Source organism: Lithobates pipiens, unplaced genomic scaffold (genome assembly GCF_037356315.1).
Source record: "Lithobates pipiens isolate NorthernLeopardFrog02 unplaced genomic scaffold, aLitPip1_a1.2 Scaffold_147, whole genome shotgun sequence".
NCBI lineage: Eukaryota > Metazoa > Chordata > Amphibia > Anura > Ranidae > Lithobates > Lithobates pipiens.
Genome location: NW_027507736.1, coordinates 56,177 through 77,744, shown reverse-complemented (window position 1 = coordinate 77,744; position 21,568 = coordinate 56,177). Strand labels below are relative to the sequence as shown.

The 21,568-nt window shown below is 51.1% G+C and overlaps 1 protein-coding gene across 6 annotated transcripts in view; it reads right to left on the bottom strand.

The window, feature by feature from the left end:
* Window positions 1–391: 391 nt before the first annotated feature.
* LOC143981397 (SWI/SNF-related matrix-associated actin-dependent regulator of chromatin subfamily D member 3-like) overlaps window positions 392–21,568 on the bottom strand; it is a gene marked incomplete at its 3' end in the record, with an annotated part of 47,881 nt that continues 26,704 nt past the window's right edge. Inside the window, 7 exon segments of one of the 6 annotated variants that reach the window (XM_077479223.1) lie at window positions 392–487; window positions 1,533–1,655; window positions 1,803–1,925; window positions 3,831–3,873; window positions 3,968–4,155; window positions 14,661–14,772; window positions 18,333–18,738. In XM_077479223.1, coding sequence (XP_077335349.1) covers window positions 392–487; window positions 1,533–1,655; window positions 1,803–1,925; window positions 3,831–3,873; window positions 3,968–4,155; window positions 14,661–14,772; window positions 18,333–18,727 — 1,080 coding nt within the window. 6 annotated transcript variants of the gene reach the window in all.

Here is a 21,568-nt window from a genome sequence, read left to right as displayed (position 1 = left end):
GGGATACCACCCCCCCCCCCCCCCCAGAAAGGTGACACACGGGATACCACCCCCCCACACAGGTGACACCACCCCCCACACAGGTGACACCACCCCCTCCCCAGACAGGTGACACACGGGATACCACCCCCCACACAGGTGACACATGGGATACCACCCCCCCACACAGGTGACACATAGGATACCACCCCCCCACACAGGTGACACATGGGATACCACCCCCCCACACAGGTGACACACGGGATACCACCCCCTCCCCAGACAGGTGACACACGGGATACCACCCCCTCCCCAGACAGGTGACACACGGGATACCACCCCCTCCCAATACAGGTGACACACGGGATACCACCCCCTCCCCCCAGACAGGTGACACACGGGATACACCCACCTCTACCAGGTGATTGTCAGGTCCATATAAATCTTTATCCAGCTCAATCACCAAACTTTTAAAGAAGGAGGAGAACTTCCGCTTCATCTTGCTGGGCTAAAAACAGACACATCCAGAGTATTAGCCAATCACAGACTGTTCTGCAAACCCCTCTCCCCCAATCACTGGAAAGACAACAGATTGCTCTGTGACCCCCTCCCCCCAATCACTGGAAAGAAACTGTGCTACAGTCAGCCCAAGCCTTTGCAATTGCCCCAATGACTGTTTTGTCCAACCAATGAGAGCTTCATAAAGTGAAGATGTTCAGTGTGACCTCTGGAAGGAAGATGCCTCCATTAGGATGGGGGACACTCACAATTATACTTTGCCCCGGTAAAATGGCAGATGACGGTTGAGTGGTCTGCCGGTGTTTTTCCCGCCCTCTTTCCCCTGGACAAAGCTGGGAACTGCAGGAGGCACAAAGCTGGGAACTGCAGGAGGCACAAAGCTGGGAACTGCAGGAGGCAAAAAGCTGGGAACTGCAGGAGGCACAAAGCTGGGAACTGCAGGAGGCACAAAGCTGGGAACTGCAGGAGGCACAAAGCTGGGAACTGCAGGAGGCACAAAGCTGGGAACTGCAGGAGGCACAAAGCTGGGAACTGCAGGAGGCACAAAGCTGGGAACTGCAGGAGGCACAAAGCTGGGAACTGCAGGAGGCACAAAGCTGGGAACTGCAGGAGGCAAAAGCTGGGAACTGCAGGAGGCACAAAGCTGGGAACTGCAGGAGGCACAAAGCTGGGAACTGCAGGAGGCACAAAGCTGGGAACTGCAGGAGGCACAAAGCTGGGAACTGCAGGAGGCACAAAGCTGGGAACTGCAGGAGGCACAAAGCTGGGAACTGCAGGAGGCACAAAGCTGGGAACTGCAGGAGGCACAAAGCTTTGCAGCTTCTCCGGGACACCTTTGGAGTCTCCTAAGAATAGTCAAAGTCCGTGACCAAGTCTGCTGCCTGCTGACCACAACCAGCGAGGGTGAGGCGTCCCCCCGACATCCACTCCTAGCGGGTTCTATTCCAAATTCTACCCCCCCCCCCCCCACTGCGCTCTATCGCTCCGACCCATCACCATCCACCCTTCAAAAGGTCAGAATAAACATCACTTACGTCATCCAGCAATTTGCCTTCGACACGCAACTCCCACGAGGCAATGCTTCCATCCGAATCGTCCGCATCCGGCTTAGCGGGGTTAAACGTATTTGAAATGTAAAGTCGTAGTTTGCGTTTTTGCTGTGACGGAGAGAAGAGGTCGTATCATGACAGCGGCTCCCGGTATCAGACGCTCTATGTACTCTCGGTACACCCCCTCCCCCTCTAATTGTACAACCCTCATGTATGCCCCGTTTATTGTATATCTACCGTCAGTGGTCCTCTGACCTTCATTGGTCTCTTCAAGGCTTCCTGGATATCAACACGTTTCCTCATTATGGTTTGGTCCAATTTCCGCTCAAAGGCCAAAAGGTCCATGTAAGCCTGAGACTCCGGGACCAACTCCCGAATCTGGGGGGGGGGAGGGGAGGGGGAGCAAGGGGAAAAGAATAGATTTCGAGGTCCATGATCATAAGAGGGGCACCCAAGTAAGTCACCTATGACAAGGACGGCACATTACATGTCGCTATCTCTCTGGTACCATATAGAACATGCAGGTGATATACAGTGCGAAAGTATTCACCCCCTTGAACTTTTCAACCTTTTGCCACATTTCAGGCTTCAAACAAAGATATAAAATTTTTATTTTTTGTGAAGAATCACCAACAAGTGGGACACAATTGTGAAGTGGAACGAAATCTATTGGATATTTTAAACTTTTTTAGCAAATAAAAAACTGAAAAGTGGTGCGTGCAAAATGATTCGGCCCCTTTACTTTCAGTGCAGCAAACTCACTCCAGAAGTTCAGCGAGGATCTCTGAATGATCCAATGTTGTCCTAAATGACTGATGGTGATAAATAGAATCCACCTGTGTGTAATCAAGTCTCTGTATAAATGCACCTGCTCTGTGATAGTCTCAGGGTTCTGTTGAAAGCGCAGAGAGCATCATGAAGACCAAGGAACACACCAGGCAGGTCCGTAATACTGTTGTGGAGAAGTTTTTAAAGCCGGATTTGGATATAAAAAGATTTCCCAAGCTTTAAACATCCCAAGGAGCACTGTGCAAGCGATCATTTTGAAATGGAAGGAGTATCAGACCACTGCAAATCTACCAATCCCTGGCCGTCCCTCTAAACTTTCAGCTCAGACAAGGAGAAGACTGATCAGAGATGCAGCCAAGAGGCCCATGATCACTCTGGATGAACTGCAGAGAACTACAGCTGAGGTGGGAGAGTCTGTCCATAGGACAACAATCAGTCGTACACGGCACAAATCTGCCCTTTATGGAAGAGTGGCAAGAAGAAAGCCATTTCTCAAAGATATCCATAAAAAGTCTCGTCTAAAGTTTGCCACAAGCCACCTGGGAGACACACCAAACATGTGGAAGAAGGTGCTCTGGTCAGATGAAACCAAAATCCAACTTTTTGCCCACAATGCAAAACGATATGTTTGGCGTAAAAGCAACACAGCTCATCACCATCAACACACCATCCCCACTGTCACACATGGTGGTGGCAGCATCATGGTTTGGGCCTGCTTTTCTTCAGCAGGGACAGGGAAGATGGTTAAAATTGAGGGGAAGATGGATGCAGCCAAATACAGGACCATTCTGGATGAAAACCTGTTGGAGTCTGCAAAAGACCTGAAACTGGGACGGAGATTTATCTTCCAACAAGACAATGATCCCAAACATACAGCAAAATCTACAAAGGAATGGTTCACAAATAAACGTATCCAGGTGTTAGAATGGCCAAGTCAAAGTCCAGACCTGAACCCAATCGAGAATCTGTGGAAAGAGCTGAAAACTGCTGTTCACAAACGCTCTCCATCCAACCTCACTGAGCTCCAGCTGTTTTACAAGGAAGAATGGGCAAGAATTTCAGTCTCTCGATGTGCAAAACTGATAGAGACACCCCAAGCGACTTGCAGCTGTAATCGCAGCAAAAGGCGGCTCTACAAAGTATTAACGCAAGGGGGCCCAATCATTTTACACGCCCCACTTTTCATTTTTTTTATTCGTTAAAAAAAGTTTCAAAAATCCAATAGATTTCGTTCCACTTCACAATTGTGTCCCACTTGTTGGTGATTCTTCACAAAAAATAAACATTTTATATCTTTATGTTTGAAGCCTGAAATGTGGCAAAAGGTTGAAAAGTTCAAGGGGGGTGAATACTTTTGCAAGGCACTGTATGGTCACAACTCTTCTAGACCACAAAACATAACAACAACAACCACCCAACACTTGGCATTAACGGGCATGAGAAACCATCACCCTCATCTGACTGAAGGAGGGGGAAGAATATCGGGGGTATTACCCTCTGTGGTAGAATCTTATCCGCCATCTTTCTTCTCTTTGCACTGCAAGAAAAGAGAAAACATTGAGATTAATAAAAACTCCACCAAAAAGGATTTCCTTCTTCCTTACAAAACCACGTTTTTTTTTTTTCCTCACCTGCGGCTCCGCCCCTGAGGAGGTGTGTTTTGCTGAACCTGGGTCGGCGCGGATCGTTTTCTGGTCGGTTCCATCACGGTTGCAGGGATTCCGGGACGGACCGATGGGCTTCCACCAAATGGAGGGCCTGGGGGGCCCATGGGAGCACCTTGATGAGGCATTCGGGCCCCAGAGGGCATCCCAGGGCGCTGAAGGCAGAGAAGGTCATTGTGTGGTTAGAATACAATACTGGGCGGGGCAAAGCTGGCGCATCGTCTACCAATCACAAGAACATTCCTCACACTGCCGGGTCAACTCTCTACGGTTAGTAAATCTGGGGGGATAAGAACAAAGGCTGGGGGGACAAAGAGAGAGAGAGAAGAAAGGAAACAGAAGAAGAGGTCCCAGGAGGAGGAGATGAGAGAGAAACTAGAAGAAGAGACTGGAAATAGAGGAGCCAGAACCCGAGAATACAAGGCTGGATGGGGCTTTGGGGATGGGTGTGGGGGGGGGGGGGGGGGGGAGGGGGACGAGCCAACCGGAGAAAAGATCTGAAGTAGAGAAAGAAAGTAGAGAGGAGAACCGCAGAAGAAAGAGATGAACGAGGGAGAGGAGCATAGGAGGGAAAAATGAAAAGGATGCCATTTACAGCAGAGAAAAGTCGATGGAAGATCTCACTCAGAAGAAAGGAGACCGTCACAGAAAAAAAAAAAAGGAGATTACAAGCGGAGGAGAAGAGGCAATCCACACAACTGATATCCTCTGAAAAAATAAAGAAGATTCCACACAGATACCGTAACAGAGGAGGAAAACTGAAAGAGAGGAAAAGAGATCCCACAGAGAAAAAAAAAAAAAAACCCCTCTAGAAGAGATGAAGAGAGAGATGGAATCTTAGAGTAGGAGAAACATTTGCAGAGAGTAGAAGGGGACATCTCAGAATACAGTAGAAGAGAGGAGAGCTCTAAATATGAGAGAGGAGATCTGTGAAGGAGAGGAGATCTCACACAACATAGGCAAGAGGAAATCTCAGAGTAGGAGATCTCAGAGTAGGAGAGAGGAGATCTCAGAGTAGGAGAGAGGAGATCTCACGTAACATAGGAAAGAGGATGTCTCAGAGTAGGAGAGAGGAGATCTCACGTAACATAGGAAAGAGGATGTCTCAGAGTAGGAGAGAGGAGATCTCACGCAACATAGGAAAGAGGATGTCTCAGAGTAGGAGAGAGGAGGTCTCAGAGTAGGAGAGAGGAGATCTCAGAGTAGGAGAGAGGAGATCTCAGAGTAGGAGAGAGGAGATCTCAGAGTAGGAGAGAGGAGATCTCAGAGTAGGAGAGAGGAGATCTCAGAGTAGGAGAGAGGAGATCTCAGAGTAGGAGAAAGGAGATCTCACGCAACATAGGAAAGAGGATGTCTCAGAGTAGGAGAGAGGAGATCTCAGAGTAGGAGAGAGGAGATCTCACGTAACATAGGAAAGAGGATGTCTCAGAGTAGGAGAGAGGAGATCTCACGTAACATAGGAAAGAGGATAGAGTAAGAGAGAGGAGATCTCACGCAACATAGGAAAGAGGAGGTCTCAGAGAAGGAGAGAGGAGATCTCAGAGTAGGAGAGAGGAGATCTCAGAGTAGGAGAGAGGAGATCTCAGAGTAGGAGAGAGGAGATCTCAGAGTAGGAGAGAGGAGATCTCACGCAACATAGGAAAGAGGATGTCTCAGAGTAGGAGAGAGGAGATCTCAGAGTAGGAGAGAGGAGATCTCACGCAACATAGGAAAGAGGATGTCTCAGAGTAGGAGAGTGGAGATCTCAGAGTAGGAGAGAGGAGATCTCAGAGTAGGAGAGAGGAGATCTCAGAGTAGGAGAGAGGAGATCTCAGAGTAGGAGAGAGGAGATCTCAGAGTAGGAGAGAGGAGATCTCACGCAACATAGGAAAGAGGATGTCTCAGAGTAGGAGAGTGGAGATCTCAGAGTAGGAGAGAGGAGATCTCAGAGTAGGAGAGAGGAGATCTCAGAGTAGGAGACTGAAGAACAGTAGACATCCCATACAGGCCAGGTTCTACAAAGAGGAGATTACAAACAAATCTAAGGTAGATCCTACACAGAGAGAGGAGGAATCTCACAAAAGCTAGAAGAGAGCAGAAAATACCAGAGAGAAGAGAGAGAGGAAGAAGAAGAGATCACACAGATAGGAAAAGACAGAATGACGATATCCCACAGAGAAAAGAGAGAAGAAAAGATCCCATCGAGAATAGAAGAGATCCCAGAGAGGAGAAGAAAGAGGGGATCCCACAGAGAGGTGACACGAAGAAGAGAGCACACAGAAGAAGAGATCCCACAGACAGGATAAGAGATGGAGAGATTCTGGCTGAGAGGAGAAGAGATTCCACTGAGAGAAGAATCCACTGAGAGGAGAAGAGAAAAGAAGCAATTCAACTAAGAAATTATGATAAAAGTAGAGATAACACACAGAGGAGAAGAGAGAAAAAGAGATTACAACAAAAAGAGAAGAGATGAAGAGATTCCACATACAGAAGAAGCAAATCCATTAAGAGGAAAAAAGAGAAGAGATTCAAAAGAGAGAAGAAAGAAAAGATTCCACTGAGAGGAGAAAAGAGATTACAATGAAAGGAGAAGAAAGAAGAATAGATCCCACAGAGAACAGAAGAGATCCCACTGAGAAGAAAAAAAGAGAGGAGGACCCCACAGAGAGGTGAAGAAAGAAGAAGAAATCCTATTGGGAGTAGAAGAGATCCTACAGACATAAAAAATGGTCCCACAGGGAATAGGGGAGAGCAGAAGAGATCCCCTAAGAAGAAAAAAAAGAGGGGATCCTACAGAGAGATGACAAGATCCCACAGAAAGGAGAATAAAAAAGAAGAGATCCCACTGAGTGTAGATGAGAGAATAATAGATCCCAGTGGGAGAAGAAGAGATCCTACCGAGATGAGAAGAGAAAAGAGATCCTACAGACAGAAGAAATGGTCCCACGGAGAAATGAGATTCCAATGAGAGGATAAGAAATTTAGAATAGATCAGAAGAGATCCCACTGAGAAGACAAAAAAGAGAGGATATCCCACAGACAGGTGAAGAGATCCCATTGGGAGAAGAGATCCTACAGACAGAAGGAGAGAAAAAGAGATCCTACGGACAGAAGATATGGCCCCACTGAGATGAGAAGAGAAAAGAGATCCTACAGACAGAAGAAATTGTCCCACTTGGAAAAGAGATCCAACTGATGGGAGAAGAGATCCAAATGAGAGGAGAGAAAAGAAGAGATTCCAATGAGAGTAGAATAAAGAAGAATAGATCCCAAGGGGAGTAGAAGATAGCAGATCCCCCTAAGAAGAAAAAAAGAGGGGATCCTTTAGAGAGGTGAAGAGAGAAGAGGAGATCCCACAGAAGGGGAAAAGAAGAGATCCCACAAAGTAGAAGAGAGAATAATACATCCCATTGGGAGTAGAAGAGAAGAGTGAGTGAGTGACTTGTATAGTGCTACCTATGTGACCTGAATCGCCTCAGGGCGCTTTCTTGCCGCCAGAGTCCATCTGCGGCTTTGTGCGGTCCTTTTACCCCGTAAGGTCCTGACACGCTTACAAACACATACAACATTGACATACACATATTAAGGCCAATTTTTTTAGACAAGGTCTAATTAACCTCCCTGCATGTCTTTGGAGTGTGGGAGGAAACCGGAGTACCCGGAGGAAACCCACACAGGCACAGGGAGAACATGCAAACTCCAGGCGGGTAGTGTCGTGGTTGGGATTTGAACCAGCGACCCTATTGCTGCTAGGTGAAAGTGCTACCCACTACACCACTGTGCCGCCCAAATAAGAAGAGATCCCATTGAGATGAAGGGCAGCACAGTGGTGTATTGGGGCAGAACAGTGGTGTAGTGGGCGGCACAGTGGTGTAGTGGGTGGCACAGTGGTGTAGTGGGCGGCACAGTGGTGTAGTGGGTGGCACAGTGGTGTAGTGGGCGGCACAGTGGTGTAGTGGGCGGCACAGTGGTGTAGTGGGGCGGCACAGTGGTGTAGTGGGGCAGAACAGTGGTGTAGTGGGGCGGCACAGTGGTGTAGTGGGGCGGCACAGTGGTGTAGTGGGGCGGCACAGTGGTGTAGTGGGGCGGCACAGTGGTGTAGTGGGGCGGCACAGTGGTGTAGTGGGGCGGCACAGTGGTGTAGTGGGGCGGCATAGTGGTGTAGTGGGGCGGCACAGTGGTGTAGTGGGGCGGCATAGTGGTGTAGTGGGGCGGCACAGTGGTGTAGTGGGGCAGCACAGTGGTGTAGTGGGGCGGCACAGTGGTGTAGTGGGGCGGCATAGTGGTGTAGTGGGGCGGCACAGTGGTGTAGTGGGGCGGCATAGTGGTGTAGTGGGGCGGCACAGTGGTGTAGTGGGGCGGCACAGTGGTGTAGTGGGGCGGCACAGTGGTGTAGTGGGGCGGCACAGTGGTGTAGTGGGGCGGCACAGTGGTGTAGTGGGGCAGAACAGTGGTGTAGTGGGGCGGCACAGTGGTGTAGTGGGGCGGCACAGTGGTGTAGTGGGGCGGCACAGTGGTGTAGTGGGGCGGCACAGTGGTGTAGTGGGGCGGCACAGTGGTGTAGTGGGGCGGCACAGTGGTGTAGTGGGGCGGCATAGTGGTGTAGTGGGGCGGCACAGTGGTGTAGTGGGGCGGCATAGTGGTGTAGTGGGGCGGCACAGTGGTGTAGTGGGGCAGCACAGTGGTGTAGTGGGGCGGCACAGTGGTGTAGTGGGGCGGCATAGTGGTGTAGTGGGGCGGCACAGTGGTGTAGTGGGGCGGCATAGTGGTGTAGTGGGGCGGCACAGTGGTGTAGTGGGGCGGCACAGTGGTGTAGTGGGGCGGCACAGTGGTGTAGTGGGGCGGCACAGTGGTGTAGTGGGGCGGCACAGTGGTGTAGTGCAATCCAAAGACATGCAGGGAGGTTAATTGGCTTCTGTCCAAAATTGGCCCCTAGTATATGAATGTGAGTTGGGGACCTTGGATTGTGGCTCCTTGGGTGTGGGGACCAATGTGAGTGTGGCGAGCTGCGTATATTGAGGGCGCTATATTGGTGGGTACCTTATATAATATATAATGGGGGTGCATCTTGATGGGACATGCGTGTGGACACGCACCCCCCACTCACTCAGGATGGACTGGTGTCTTTATTCTACCTTACCAACTATGCAAGAAGAGTAGAAGAGATCCTACAGAGTAGACGAGGGAATAATACATCCCATTGGGAGTAGAAGACAAGAGGAGATCCTACAGACAGAAGAAATGGTCCCACTGAGATGAGAAAAGAGATTCCAATGAGAGGAGAAGAGAGTAGAGCAAAAGTTCAGCAGGAACATCGTCTGTTGGCCGCCGAATGCCCCACGATGCATTCTAGGGACCCCATTGGATGAAGCAATGCAGCTGACTGGTGGACAGGTGCAAGGCATTGCCCAATCAGAGCCATGACTGGACAAAGTGATGATGACTTTATCTAATCGTGGCTCAGACCTCACACTATAAAAGGTTCCTTCCCACAGTGGAGGCCACCAAGGAGAGGCAGACATTGCCATGGCACGGCGAGGGGTCCAGCAGCATCGGGGTCCTCAGGCAGGGCGTCATTTCCTCTGTGTAGTGATGTTGGCCATGTTATCCAGACACCGCATGCAGAGGTGGTGGACTGGCTTACTAAACCTTCCTCATCCTCCGTCACCTAAGTAAAGACAAGTGTGCCGTGTCCCCCGCAGCGGCCAGAGGGGCTAAACCTGCCTCCTTGTCCACAGCTATTCCTGCCATAACCCAAGAATCAGCCATGGAGGAGTCAGCGGAGATATTTGACCACAACGTCAGCCACTTGCCCCGTGACGATGCCCGGCCATTACTGGATGTTGGTTCCAAGGTTGAGAAAGGCAGGAGGAACATGAGCCTACAGCAGTGATGGCGAACCTCGGCACGCCTGATGTTTTGCAACTACATTTCCCATAATGCTCATGCACTCTGCAGTGTAGTTGAGCATCATGGGAAATGTAGTTCCAAAACATCTGGGGTGCCGAGGTTCTCCATCACTGGCCTACAGAAAGGGGAGAACGCTGGTAGACCAATTGGCAGTCATGTTCCCCCAGCTGCAGCACATTGCCAAGTTGTCTGCGGTGGTATTGAGGATGGAGGAGGAGATGAGGATGAGGATGATGATGATGATGATGTCACTGACTTTATAAAAAAATTGTTAATCTGAGTGTACTATAAAATTTGTCTTCTTCTCATGAGGCTCACTGTGGTGCAAAACGTTGTGATTTCCATCCAAAGTCAGTGGTAGAGAGGCCAGAACTTATCCATAAAATCTCCAATCTTGTTCTCGGTACGACATTGTGACCTCATCACACAGACTGGCTCCACAAGCCGCTGTTTAGAAAAGAAACTGTGCGGGGAATATCTATTTAAATGTCATTTATTTTCTTTATAAATGGCAGTTTTGCTGCAGCAGGTTCTATACATGGTACAGATACAGCAGGTTCTATACACGGTACAGAGACAGCAGGTTCTATACGCGGTACAGATACAGCGGGTTCTATACGTGGTACAGATACAGCGGGTTCTATACGTGGTACAGATACAGCGGGTTCTATACGTGGTACAGATACAGCAGGTCCTATACGTGGTACAGATACAGCAGGTTCTATACGTGGTACAGATACGGCAGGTTCTATACACGGTGCAGATACGGCAGGTTCTATACGCGGTACAGATACAGCAGGTTCTATACGCGGTACAGATACAGCAGGTTCTATACGCGGTACAGATACAGCAGGTTCTATACGTGGTACAGATACAGCAGGTTCTATACGTGGTACAGATACAGCAGGTTCTATACGTGGTACAGATACAGCAGGTTCTATACGTGGTACAGATACGGCAGGTTCTATACACGGTGCAGATACGGCAGGTTCTATACGTGGTACAGATACAGCAGGTTCTATACGTGGTACAGATACAGCAGGTTCTATACGTGGTACAGATACGGCAGGTTCTATACACGGTGCAGATACGGCAGGTTCTATACGCGGTACAGATACAGCAGGTTCTATACGCGGTACAGATACAGCAGGTTCTATACGCGGTACAGATACAGCAGGTTCTATACGTGGTACAGATACAGCAGGTTCTATACGTGGTACAGATACAGCAGGTTCTATACGTGGTACAGATACAGCAGGTTCTATACGTGGTACAGATACGGCAGGTTCTATACACGGTGCAGATACGGCAGGTTCTATACGCGGTACAGATACAGCAGGTTCTATACGCGGTACAGATACAGCAGGTTCTATACGTGGTACAGATACAGCAGGTTCTATACGTGGTACAGATACAGCGGGTTCTATACGTGGTACAGATACAGCAGGTTCTATACGTGGTACAGATACAGCGGGTTCTATACGTGGTACAGATACAGCGGGTTCTATACATGGTACAGATACAGCAGGTTCTATACGTGGTACAGATACAGCAGGTTCTATACGCGGTACAGAGACAGCAGGTTCTATACGCGGTACAGATACAGCGGGTTCTATACGTGGTACAGATACAGCGGGTTCTATACGTGGTACAGATACAGCAGGTTCCATATGCGGTACAGATACAGCAGGTTCTATACGTGGTACAGATACAGCAGGTTCCATATGCGGTACAGATACAGCAGGTTCTATACGTGGTACAGATACAGCAGGTTCTATACGTGGTACAGATACAGCAGGTTCTACACGCGGTACAGATACAGCAGGTTCTATACGTGGTACAGATACAGCAGGTTCTATACGTGGTACAGATACAGCAGGTTCTATACGTGGTACAGATACAGCAGGTTCTATACGTGGTACAGATACAGCAGGTTCTATACGTGGTACAGATACAGCAGGTTCTATACGTGGTACAGATACAGCAGGTTCTATACGTGGTACAGATACAGCAGGTTCTATACGTGGTACAGATACAGCAGGTTCTACACGCGGTACAGATACAGCAGGTTCTATACGTGGTACAGATACAGCAGGTTCTATACGTGGTACAGATACAGCAGGTTCTATACGTGGTACAGATACAGCAGGTTCTATACGTGGTACAGATACAGCAGGTTCTATACGTGGTACAGATACAGCAGGTTCTATACACGGTACAGATACAGCAGGTTCTATACACGGTACAGATACAGCAGGTCCTATACGTGGTACAGATACAGCAGGTCCTATACGTGGTACAGATACAGCAGGTTCTATACGTGGTACAGATACAGCAGGTTCTATACGTGGTACAGATACAGCAGGTTCTATACGCGGTACAGATACAGCAGGTTCTATACGTGGTACAGATACAGCAGGTTCTATACACGGTACAGATACAGCAGGTTCTATACACGGTACAGATACAGCAGGTTCTATACACGGTACAGATACAGCAGGTTCTATACACGGTACAGATACAGCAGGTTCTATACACGGTACAGATACAGCAGGTTCTATACACGGTACAGATACAGCAGGTTCTATACGTGGTACAGATACAGCAGGTTCTATACGTGGTACAGATACAGCAGGTTCTATACGCGGTACAGATACAGCAGGTTCTATACGTGGTACAGATACAGCAGGTCCTATACGTGGTACAGATACAGCAGGTTCTATACGTGGTACAGATACAGCAGGTTCTATACGTGGTACAGATACAGCAGGTTCTATACGTGGTACAGATACAGCAGGTTCTATACGTGGTACAGATACAGCAGGTTCTATACGTGGTACAGATACAGCAGGTTCTATACGTGGTACAGATACAGCAGGTTCTATACGTGGTACAGATACAGCAGGTCCTATACGTGGTACAGATACAGCAGGTCCTATACGTGGTACAGATACAGCAGGTTCTATACGCGGTAGAGATACAGCAGGTTCTATACGTGGTACAGATACAGCAGGTTCTATACGTGGTACAGATTCAGCAGGTTCTATACGTGGTACAGATGCGCCATTTTACAGGCAGACTAAGGGGACCCCCCCCCTCCCCCCATGCACTACATTTAAAGGAATTTTTCATTTTTATTGTTTCACTTTAAGCATCATTAAAATCACTGCGCCTGTAAAAACTATTTTGCGTTGATACATTTCCCCCGGGGCAGTACCCGGGGCCCCCAAACCATTTTTGATGGCCAATAACTTGCATATAAATCCTTACAAATGGGGACTTTTGATTTTTTGAGTTTGGATCCCATAGACTTCAATGGGGTTCGTTTTTGATGTTGGAGAGTTCTGGCAAAAACCAGACCAGGGCATGTTCATCCCATCTCTAGAAGAAAGCAGAAGAGATCCCCCTGAGAAGAGAAAACAGGGGATACCACAGAGAGGAGACGAGGGAAGAAGAGATCCCACAGAGGAGAAGAGGGAAGAGATCCCACAGAGGAGAAGATGAGGGAAGAGATCCCACAGAGGAGAAGATGAGGGAAGAGATCCCACAGAGGAGAAGATGAGGGAAGAGATCCCACAGAGGAGAAGATGAGGGAAGAGATCCCACAGAGGAGAAGATGAGGGAAGAGATCCCACAGAGGAGAAGATGAGGGAAGAGATCCAACAGAGGAGAAGATGAGGGAAGAGATCCCACAGAGGAGAAGATGAGGGAAGAGATCCCACAGAGGAGAAGATGAGGGAAGAGATCCCACAGAGGAGAAGAGGGAAGAGATCCCACAGAGGAGAAGAGGGCAGAGATCCCACAGAGGAGAAGAGGGAAGAGATCCCACAGAGGAGAAGAGGGAAGAGATCCCACAGAGGAGAAGATGAGGGAAGAGATCCAACAGAGGAGAAGATGAGGGAAGAGATCCCACAGAGGAGAAGATGAGGGAAGAGATCCCACAGAGGAGAAGATGAGGGAAGAGATCCCACAGAGGAGAAGAGGGCAGAGATCCCACAGAGGAGAAGAGGGAAGAGATCCCACAGAGGAGAAGAGGGAAGAGATCCCACAGAGGAGAAGATGAGGGAAGAGATCCCACTGAGCGGAAAACAGAGGGAAGAGATTCCAAAGAGAGGAAAACAGAGAGGAGGAGAACCCACTGAGAAGAGAGGAGAAAAGAAGCAATCCCACTAAGAAATTAAGAGAAAAGTAGAGATCTCACAGAGAAGAAGAGATCCCACTGAGAGAAGAGAAGTGATTCCACATACAGAAGAAGAAAATCCATTGGGAGGAAAAAAAAAAAAGAGGAGAAGAAAAGATTCCAAGGAGAGGAGAAGATAGAAGAGATCCCACTGAAAGGGGAAAAATGAAGAGATCATATGGAGAGGAGAAGATAAAATAAGACATCCCAATAAGAGAATCAATCCCACTGAGAAGAGACTAGAGAAGAGTAGAAGCCACTGGAAGCAGAGGAGGGAAGAAGAGATCCCACCAGGAGAAATCTAAAAAGAAAAACGAGAGAGAAAGTGGAAAGAAGAACCCACTCACTCAGTGACCAGGAGAGGAGCTCCCACCAGAAGAGAAACGTGGATATGAGATGCCTCCATCCTGAAGACTAGATCACCATATAACCATTATAGGTGACGTATGGCTCCAATGGATATATGATACAGACAGGAGAGTTCCTCTCTGTCACAGGTAAGTAGACCATGCACAAGACAAGTATGAGATGGTTAGTTGAGGGTTGCCCTCGGTGTAGGACCTCCACCTGGTCATATCTCCCCATACTCACCACTCCGTGTACCAGGAACTCAAACAGTTTGCTCTTTGTTGCTCTGCGAGCTGCTCCTGCGGCTTCATCCGCTGCCATAGTCATAAGTACTGAGCCACCCACCTGCCGAGTACTGCGGAATATTACTACCAGTAGAAGAATTCTCAGATAACACAATTCTATGTCTTCCTATGTATACTGTCTCCCTAAGAACACCTACAACTTCATCATCTGCAAATACAGGTACAACACTGAGGAGTAAAGTCTTCTGTATACTCGGGGCGGTGAGGTCTCCTGTAAGTAGTCAGTAATACGGAGGTCTCCTGTAAGTAGTCAGTAATACGGAGGTCTCCTGTGAGTAGTCAGGAATACGGAGGTCTCCTGTGAGTAGTCAGTAATACGGAGGTCTCCTGTGAGTACAGTCAGTAATACGGAGGTCTCCTGTAAGTAGTCAGTAAGACGGAGGTCTCCTGTGAGTAGTCAGTAAGACGGAGGTCTCCTGTGAGTAGTCAGTAAGACGGAGGTCTCCTGTGAGTAGTCAGTAAGACGGAGGTCTCCTGTGAGTAGTCAGTAAGACGGAGGTCTCCTGTGAGTACAGTCAGTAAGACGGGGGTCTCCTGTAAGTAGTCAGTAAGACGGAGGTCTCCTGTGAGTAGTCAGTAAGACGGAGGTCTCCTGTGAGTAGTCAGTAAGACGGAGGTCTCCTGTGAGTAGTCAGTAAGACGGAGGTCTCCTGTGAGTAGTCAGTAAGACGGAGGTCTCCTGTGAGTACAGTCAGTAATATGGAGGTCTAGTGTGAGTACAGTCAGACGGAGGTCTCCTGTGAGTACAGTCAGTAAGACGGAGGTCTCCTGTGAGTACAGTCAGTAAGACGGAGGTCTCCTGTGAGTACAGTCAGTAAGACGGAGGTCTCCTGTGAGTACAGTCAGTAAGACGGAGGTCTCCTGTGAGTACAGTCAGTAAGACGGAGGTCTCCTGTGAGTACAGTCAGTAAGACGGAGGTCTCCTGTGAGTACAGTCAGTAAGACGGAGGTCTCCTGTGAGTAGTCAGTAAGACGGAGGTCTCCTGTGAGTAGTCAGTAAGACGGAGGTCTCCAGTGAGTACAGTCAGTAATACGGAGGTCTCCAGTGAGTAGTCAGTAAGACGGAGGTCTCCTGTGAGTAGTCAGTAAGACGGAGGTCTCCTGTGAGTAGTCAGTAAGACGGAGGTCTCCTGTGAGTACAGTCAGTAAGACGGAGGTCTCCTGTGAGTACAGTCAGTAATACGGAGGTCTCCTGTGAGTAGTCGGTAAGACGGAGGTCTCCTGTGAGTAGTCAGTAAGACGGAGGTCTCCTGTGAGTACAGTCAGTAAGACGGAGGTCTCCTGTGAGTAGTCAGTAAGACGGAGGTCTCCAGTGAGTAGTCAGTAAGACGGAGGTCTCCAGTGAGTAGTCAGTAATACGGAGGTCTCCTGTGAGTAGTCAGTAAGACGGAGGTCTCCTGTGAGTAGTCAGTAAGACGGAGGTCTCCAGTGAGTAGTCAGTAATACGGAGGTCTCCAGTGAGTACAGTCAGTAATACGGAGGTCTCCAGTGAGTACAGTCAGTAATACGGAGGTCTCCTGTGAGTACAGTCAGTAATACGGAGGTCTCCTGTGAGTACAGTCAGTAATACGGAGGTCTCCTATGAATACAGTCAGTAAGACGGAGGTCTCCTATGAGTACAGTCAGTAAGACGGAGGTCTCCTGTGAGTACAGTCAGTAAGACGGAGGTCTCCTGTGAGTACAGTCAGTAAGACGGAGGTCTCCTGTGAGTACAGTCAGTAAGACGGAGGTCTCCTGTGAGTACAGTCAGTCAGACGGAGGTCTCCTGTGAGTACAGTCAGTAATATGGAGGTCTAGTGTGAGTACAGTCAGTAATACGGAGTCTCCTGTGAGTACAGTCAGTAAGACGGAGGTCTCCTGTGAGTACAGTCAGTAATATGGAGGTCTAGTGTGAGTACAGTCAGTAATACGGAGTCTCCTGTGAGTACAGTCAGTAAGACGGAGGTCTCCTGTGAGTACAGTCAGTAAGACGGAGGTCTCCTGTGAGTAGACAGTAAGACGGAGGTCTCCTGTGAGTACAGTCAGTAAGACGGAGGTCTCCTGTGAGTACAGTCAGTAAGACGGAGGTCTCCTGTGAGTACAGTCAGTAAGACGGAGGTCTCCTGTGAGTACAGTCAGACGGAGGTCTCCTGTGAGTACAGTCAGACGGAGGTCTCCTGTGAGTACAGTCAGACGGAGGTCTCCTGTGAGTACAGTCAGTAATATGGAGGTCTAGTGTGAGTACAGTCAGTAATACGGAGTCTCCTGTGAGTACAGTCAGTAAGACGGAGGTCTCCTGTGAGTAGACAGTAAGACGGAGGTCTCCTGTGAGTAGTGAGTAAGACGGAGGTCTCCTGTGAGTACAGTCAGTAAGACGGAGGTCTCCTGTGAGTACAGTCAGTCAGACGGAGGTCTCCTGTGAGTACAGTCAGTAAGACGGAGGTCTCCTGCGAGTACAGTCAGTAAGACGGAGGTCTCCTGTGAGTACAGTCAGTCAGACGGAGGTCTCCTGCGAGTACAGTCAGTAAGACGGAGGTCTCCTGTGAGTACAGTCAGTAAGACGGAGGTCTCCTGCGAGTACAGTCAGTAAGACGGAGGTCTCCTGTGAGTACAGTCAGTAAGACGGAGGTCTCCTGTGAGTACAGTCAGTCAGACGGAGGTCTCCTGTGAGTACAGTCAGTAAGACGGAGGTCTCCTGCGAGTACAGTCAGTAAGACGGAGGTCTCCTGTGAGTACAGTCAGTCAGACGGAGGTCTCCTGCGAGTACAGTCAGTAAGACGGAGGTCTCCTGTGAGTACAGTCAGTAAGACGGAGGTCTCCTGCGAGTACAGTCAGTCAGACGGAGGTCTCCTGTGAGTACAGTCAGTAAGACGGAGGTCTCCTGCGAGTACAGTCAGTAAGACGGAGGTCTCCTGTGAGTACAGTCAGTCAGACGGAGGTCTCCTGCGAGTACAGTCAGTAAGACGGAGGTCTCCTGTGAGTACAGTCAGTAAGACGGAGGTCTCCTGCGAGTACAGTCAGTAAGACGGAGGTCTCCTGTGAGTACAGTCAGACGGAGGTCTCCTGTGAGTGGGCAGTAATAGGGAGGTCTCTTGTGACTAGACAATAATACAGAGGTCTCCTATTGGTAGAGGTGGTAATTCTCCAGTTGGGACAGGAGCTCTCAGGTCTCCTCTCTCCCTCTCCCCAGCACTCTCAGGTCTCCTCTCTCCCTCTCCCCAGCACTCTCAGGTCTCCTCTCCCTCTCCCCAGCGCTCTCAGGTCTCCTCTCCCTCTCCTTAGCGCTCTCAGGTCTCCTCGCCCTCTCTCTAGCACTCTCAGGTCTCCTCTCCCTCTCCCTAGCGCTCTCAGGTCTCCTCGCCCTCTCTCTAGCACTCTCAGGTCTCCTCTCCCTCTCTCTAGCACTCTCAGGTCTCCTCTCCCTCTCCCTAGCACTCTCAGGTCTCCTCTCCCTCTCTCCAGCACTCTCAGGTCTCCTCTCCCTCTCTCCAGCGCTCTCAGGTCTCCTCTCCCTCTCCCCAGCGCTCTCAGGTCTCCTCTCTCCCTCTCCCCAGCGCTCTCAGGTCTCCTCTCTCCCTCTCCCCAGCACTCTCAGGTCTCCTGTCTCCCTCTCCCCAGCACTCCTCTCTACCTTGCTCCCTCTGTTGTCTGTCTCCTCCAGTCAGGGGTCTCTTTCTCCTGTATTTGTACCCCGGTCGGTCTTAGTTGTGCGGACTCTCTGGCTCTCTCGTCTCTGGGTGAGATGAGAAGGGGTCCCCCAGGGCTGTGCTGAGGGCCGCTCTCCTCCCTCCAGCTGCTGAATTCCTTCCACTGATAAGACAGGAATAGCAGCAGAGCCTCTGTGTGTCTCCCCAGCTGTCTCTGTCCGTCTGCTGAGCCTGGGAATGTCTGTCTGCTGTGCAGCTGTCCCCATCCATCCCGACCCCGTCCTCCATACTGTCCAACCTCTACCCCCGTCCTCCATACTGTCCCCATCCATCCCGACCCCGTCCTCCATACTGTGCCACCCCTACCCCCGTCCTCCATACTGTCCAACCTCTACCCCCGTCCTCCATACTGTCCAACCTCTACCCCCGTCCTCCATACTGTCAAACCTCTACCCCCGTCCTCCATACTGTCCAACCTCTACCCCCGTCCTCCATACTGTCCAACCTCTACCCCCGTCCTCCATACTGTCCCCATCCATCCCGACCCCGTCCTCCATACTGTCCAACCTCTACCCCCGTCCTCCATACTGTCCCCATCCATCCCGACCCCGTCCTCCATACTGTCCAACCTCTACCCCCGTCCTCCATACTGTCCCCATCCATCCCGACCCCGTCCTCCATACTGTCCAACCTCTACCCCCGTCCTCCATACTGTCCCCATCCATCCCGACCCCGTCCTCCATACTGTCCAACCTCTACCCCCGTCCTCCATACTGTCCCCATCCATCCCGACCCCATCCTCCATACTGTCCAACCTCTACCCCCGTCCTCCATACTGTCCCCATCCATCCCGACCCTGTCCTCCATACTGTGCCACCCCTACCCCCGTCCTCCATACTGTCCCCATCCATCCCGACCCCATCCTCCATACTGTCCCCATCCATCCCGACCCCATCCTCCATACTGTCCCCATCCATCCCGACCCCGTCCTCCATACTGTCCAACCTCTACCCCCGTCCTCCATACTGTCCAACCTCTACCCCCGTCCTCCATACTGTCCCACCCCAACCCCCGTCCTCCATACAGTCCTACCCCAACCCCCGTCCTCCATACTGTCCCCATCCATCCCGACCCCGTCCTCCATACTGTCCAACCTCTAACCCCGTCCTCCATACTGTCCTACCCCAACCCCCGTCCTCCATACTGTCCCCTTCCATCCCGACCCCGTCCTCCATACTGTCCAACCTCTACCCCCGTCCTCCATACTGTCCAACCTCTACCCCCGTCCTCCATACTGTCCCACCCCAACCCCCGTCCTCCATACAGTCCTACCCCAACCCCCGTCCTCGATACTGTCCCCTTCCATCCCGACCCCGTCCTCCATACTGTCCAACCTCTACCCCCGTCCTCCATACTGTCCCACCCCTACCCCCATCCTCCATACTGTCCAACCTCTACCCCCGTCCTCCATACTGTCCCCTTAAATCCCGACCCCGTCTTTCATACTGTCCAACCTCTACCCCCGTCCTCCATACTGTCCCACCCCTACCCACGTCCTCCATACTGTCCCCTTCCATCCCGACCCCGTCCTCCATACTTTCCAACCTCTACCCCCGTACTCCATACTGTCCCCTTCCATCCCGACCCCGTCCTTCATACTGTCCAACCTCTACCCCCGTCCCACAACCTGTCCCACCCCTACCCCCGTCCTCCATACTGTCTCCTTCCATCCCGACCCCGTCCCCCATGCTGTCCAACCTCTACCCCTGTCCTCCATACTGTCACACCCCTACCCCCATACTGTCACACCCCTACCCCCATCCTCCATACTGTCCCCTTCCATCCCGACCTCGTCCTCCATACTGTCCCACCCAACCCCGTCCTCCATACTGTCCCACCCCAACCCCCGTCCTCCATACTGTCCCCTTCCATCCCGACCCCGTCCTTCATACTGTCCCACCCAACCCCGTCCTCCATACTGTCCCACCCCAACCCCCGTCCTCCATACTGTCCCCTTCCATCCCGACCCCGTCCTTCATACTGTCCCACCCCAACCCCCGTCCTCCATACTGTCCCCTTCCATCCTGACCCCTGTCCTCCATACTGTCCAACCCCTAGCCCCGTTCGCCATACTGTCCCCTTCCATCCTGACCCCCGTCCTCCATACTGTCCTACCCCAACCCCCGTCCTCCATACTGTCCCCTTCCATCCCGACCCCGTCCTCCATACTGTCCTACCCCAACCCCTGTCCTCCATAGTGTCCCCCTCCATCCCGACCCCGTCCTCCATACTGTCCTACCCCAACCCCCGTCCTCCATAGTGTCCCCTTCCATCCCGACCCCATCCTCCATACTGTCCAACCTCTACCCCCGTCCTCCATACTGTCCCCATCCATCCCGACCCCGTTCTCCATACTGTCCAACCTCTACCCCCGTCCTCCATACTGTCCCCATCCATCCCGACCCCGTCCTCCATACTGTCCAACCTCTACCCCCGTTCTCCATACTGTCCCCTTCCATCCCGACCCCGTCCTTCATACTGTCCAACCTCTACCCCCGTTCTCCATACTGTCCCCTTCCATCCCGACCCCGTCCTTCATACTGTCTAACCTCTACCCCTGTCCTCCATACTGTCCCACCCCTACCCCCGTCCTCCATACTGTCTCCTTCCATCCCGACCCCGTCCTCCATGCTGTCCAACCTCTACCCCCGTCCTCCATACTGTCACACCCCTACCCCCATCCTCCATACTGTCACACCCCTACCCCCATCCTCCATACTGTCCCCTTCCATCCCGACCTCGTCCTCCATACTGTCCCACCCCAACCCCCGTCCTCCATACTGTCCCCTTCCATCCCGACCCCGTCCTCCATACTTTCCCACCCCAACCCCCGTCCTCCATACTGTCCCACCCCTACCCCAGTCCTGCATACTGTCCCCTTCCAAATCCGACCCCTTCCTCCATACTGTCCCACCCCTACCCCCTTCCTCCATACTGTCCCCTTCCATCCTGACCCCATCCTCCATACTGTCCCACCCCAACCCCCGTCCTCCATACTGTCCCCTTCCATCCTGACCCCTGTCCTCCATACTGTCCCACCCCTACCCCTGTCCTCCATACTGTCCCCATCCATCCCGACCCCTGTCCTCCATACTGTCCCCTTTCATCCAGACCCCGTCCTCCATACTTTCCCACCCCAACCCCCGTCCTCCATACTGTC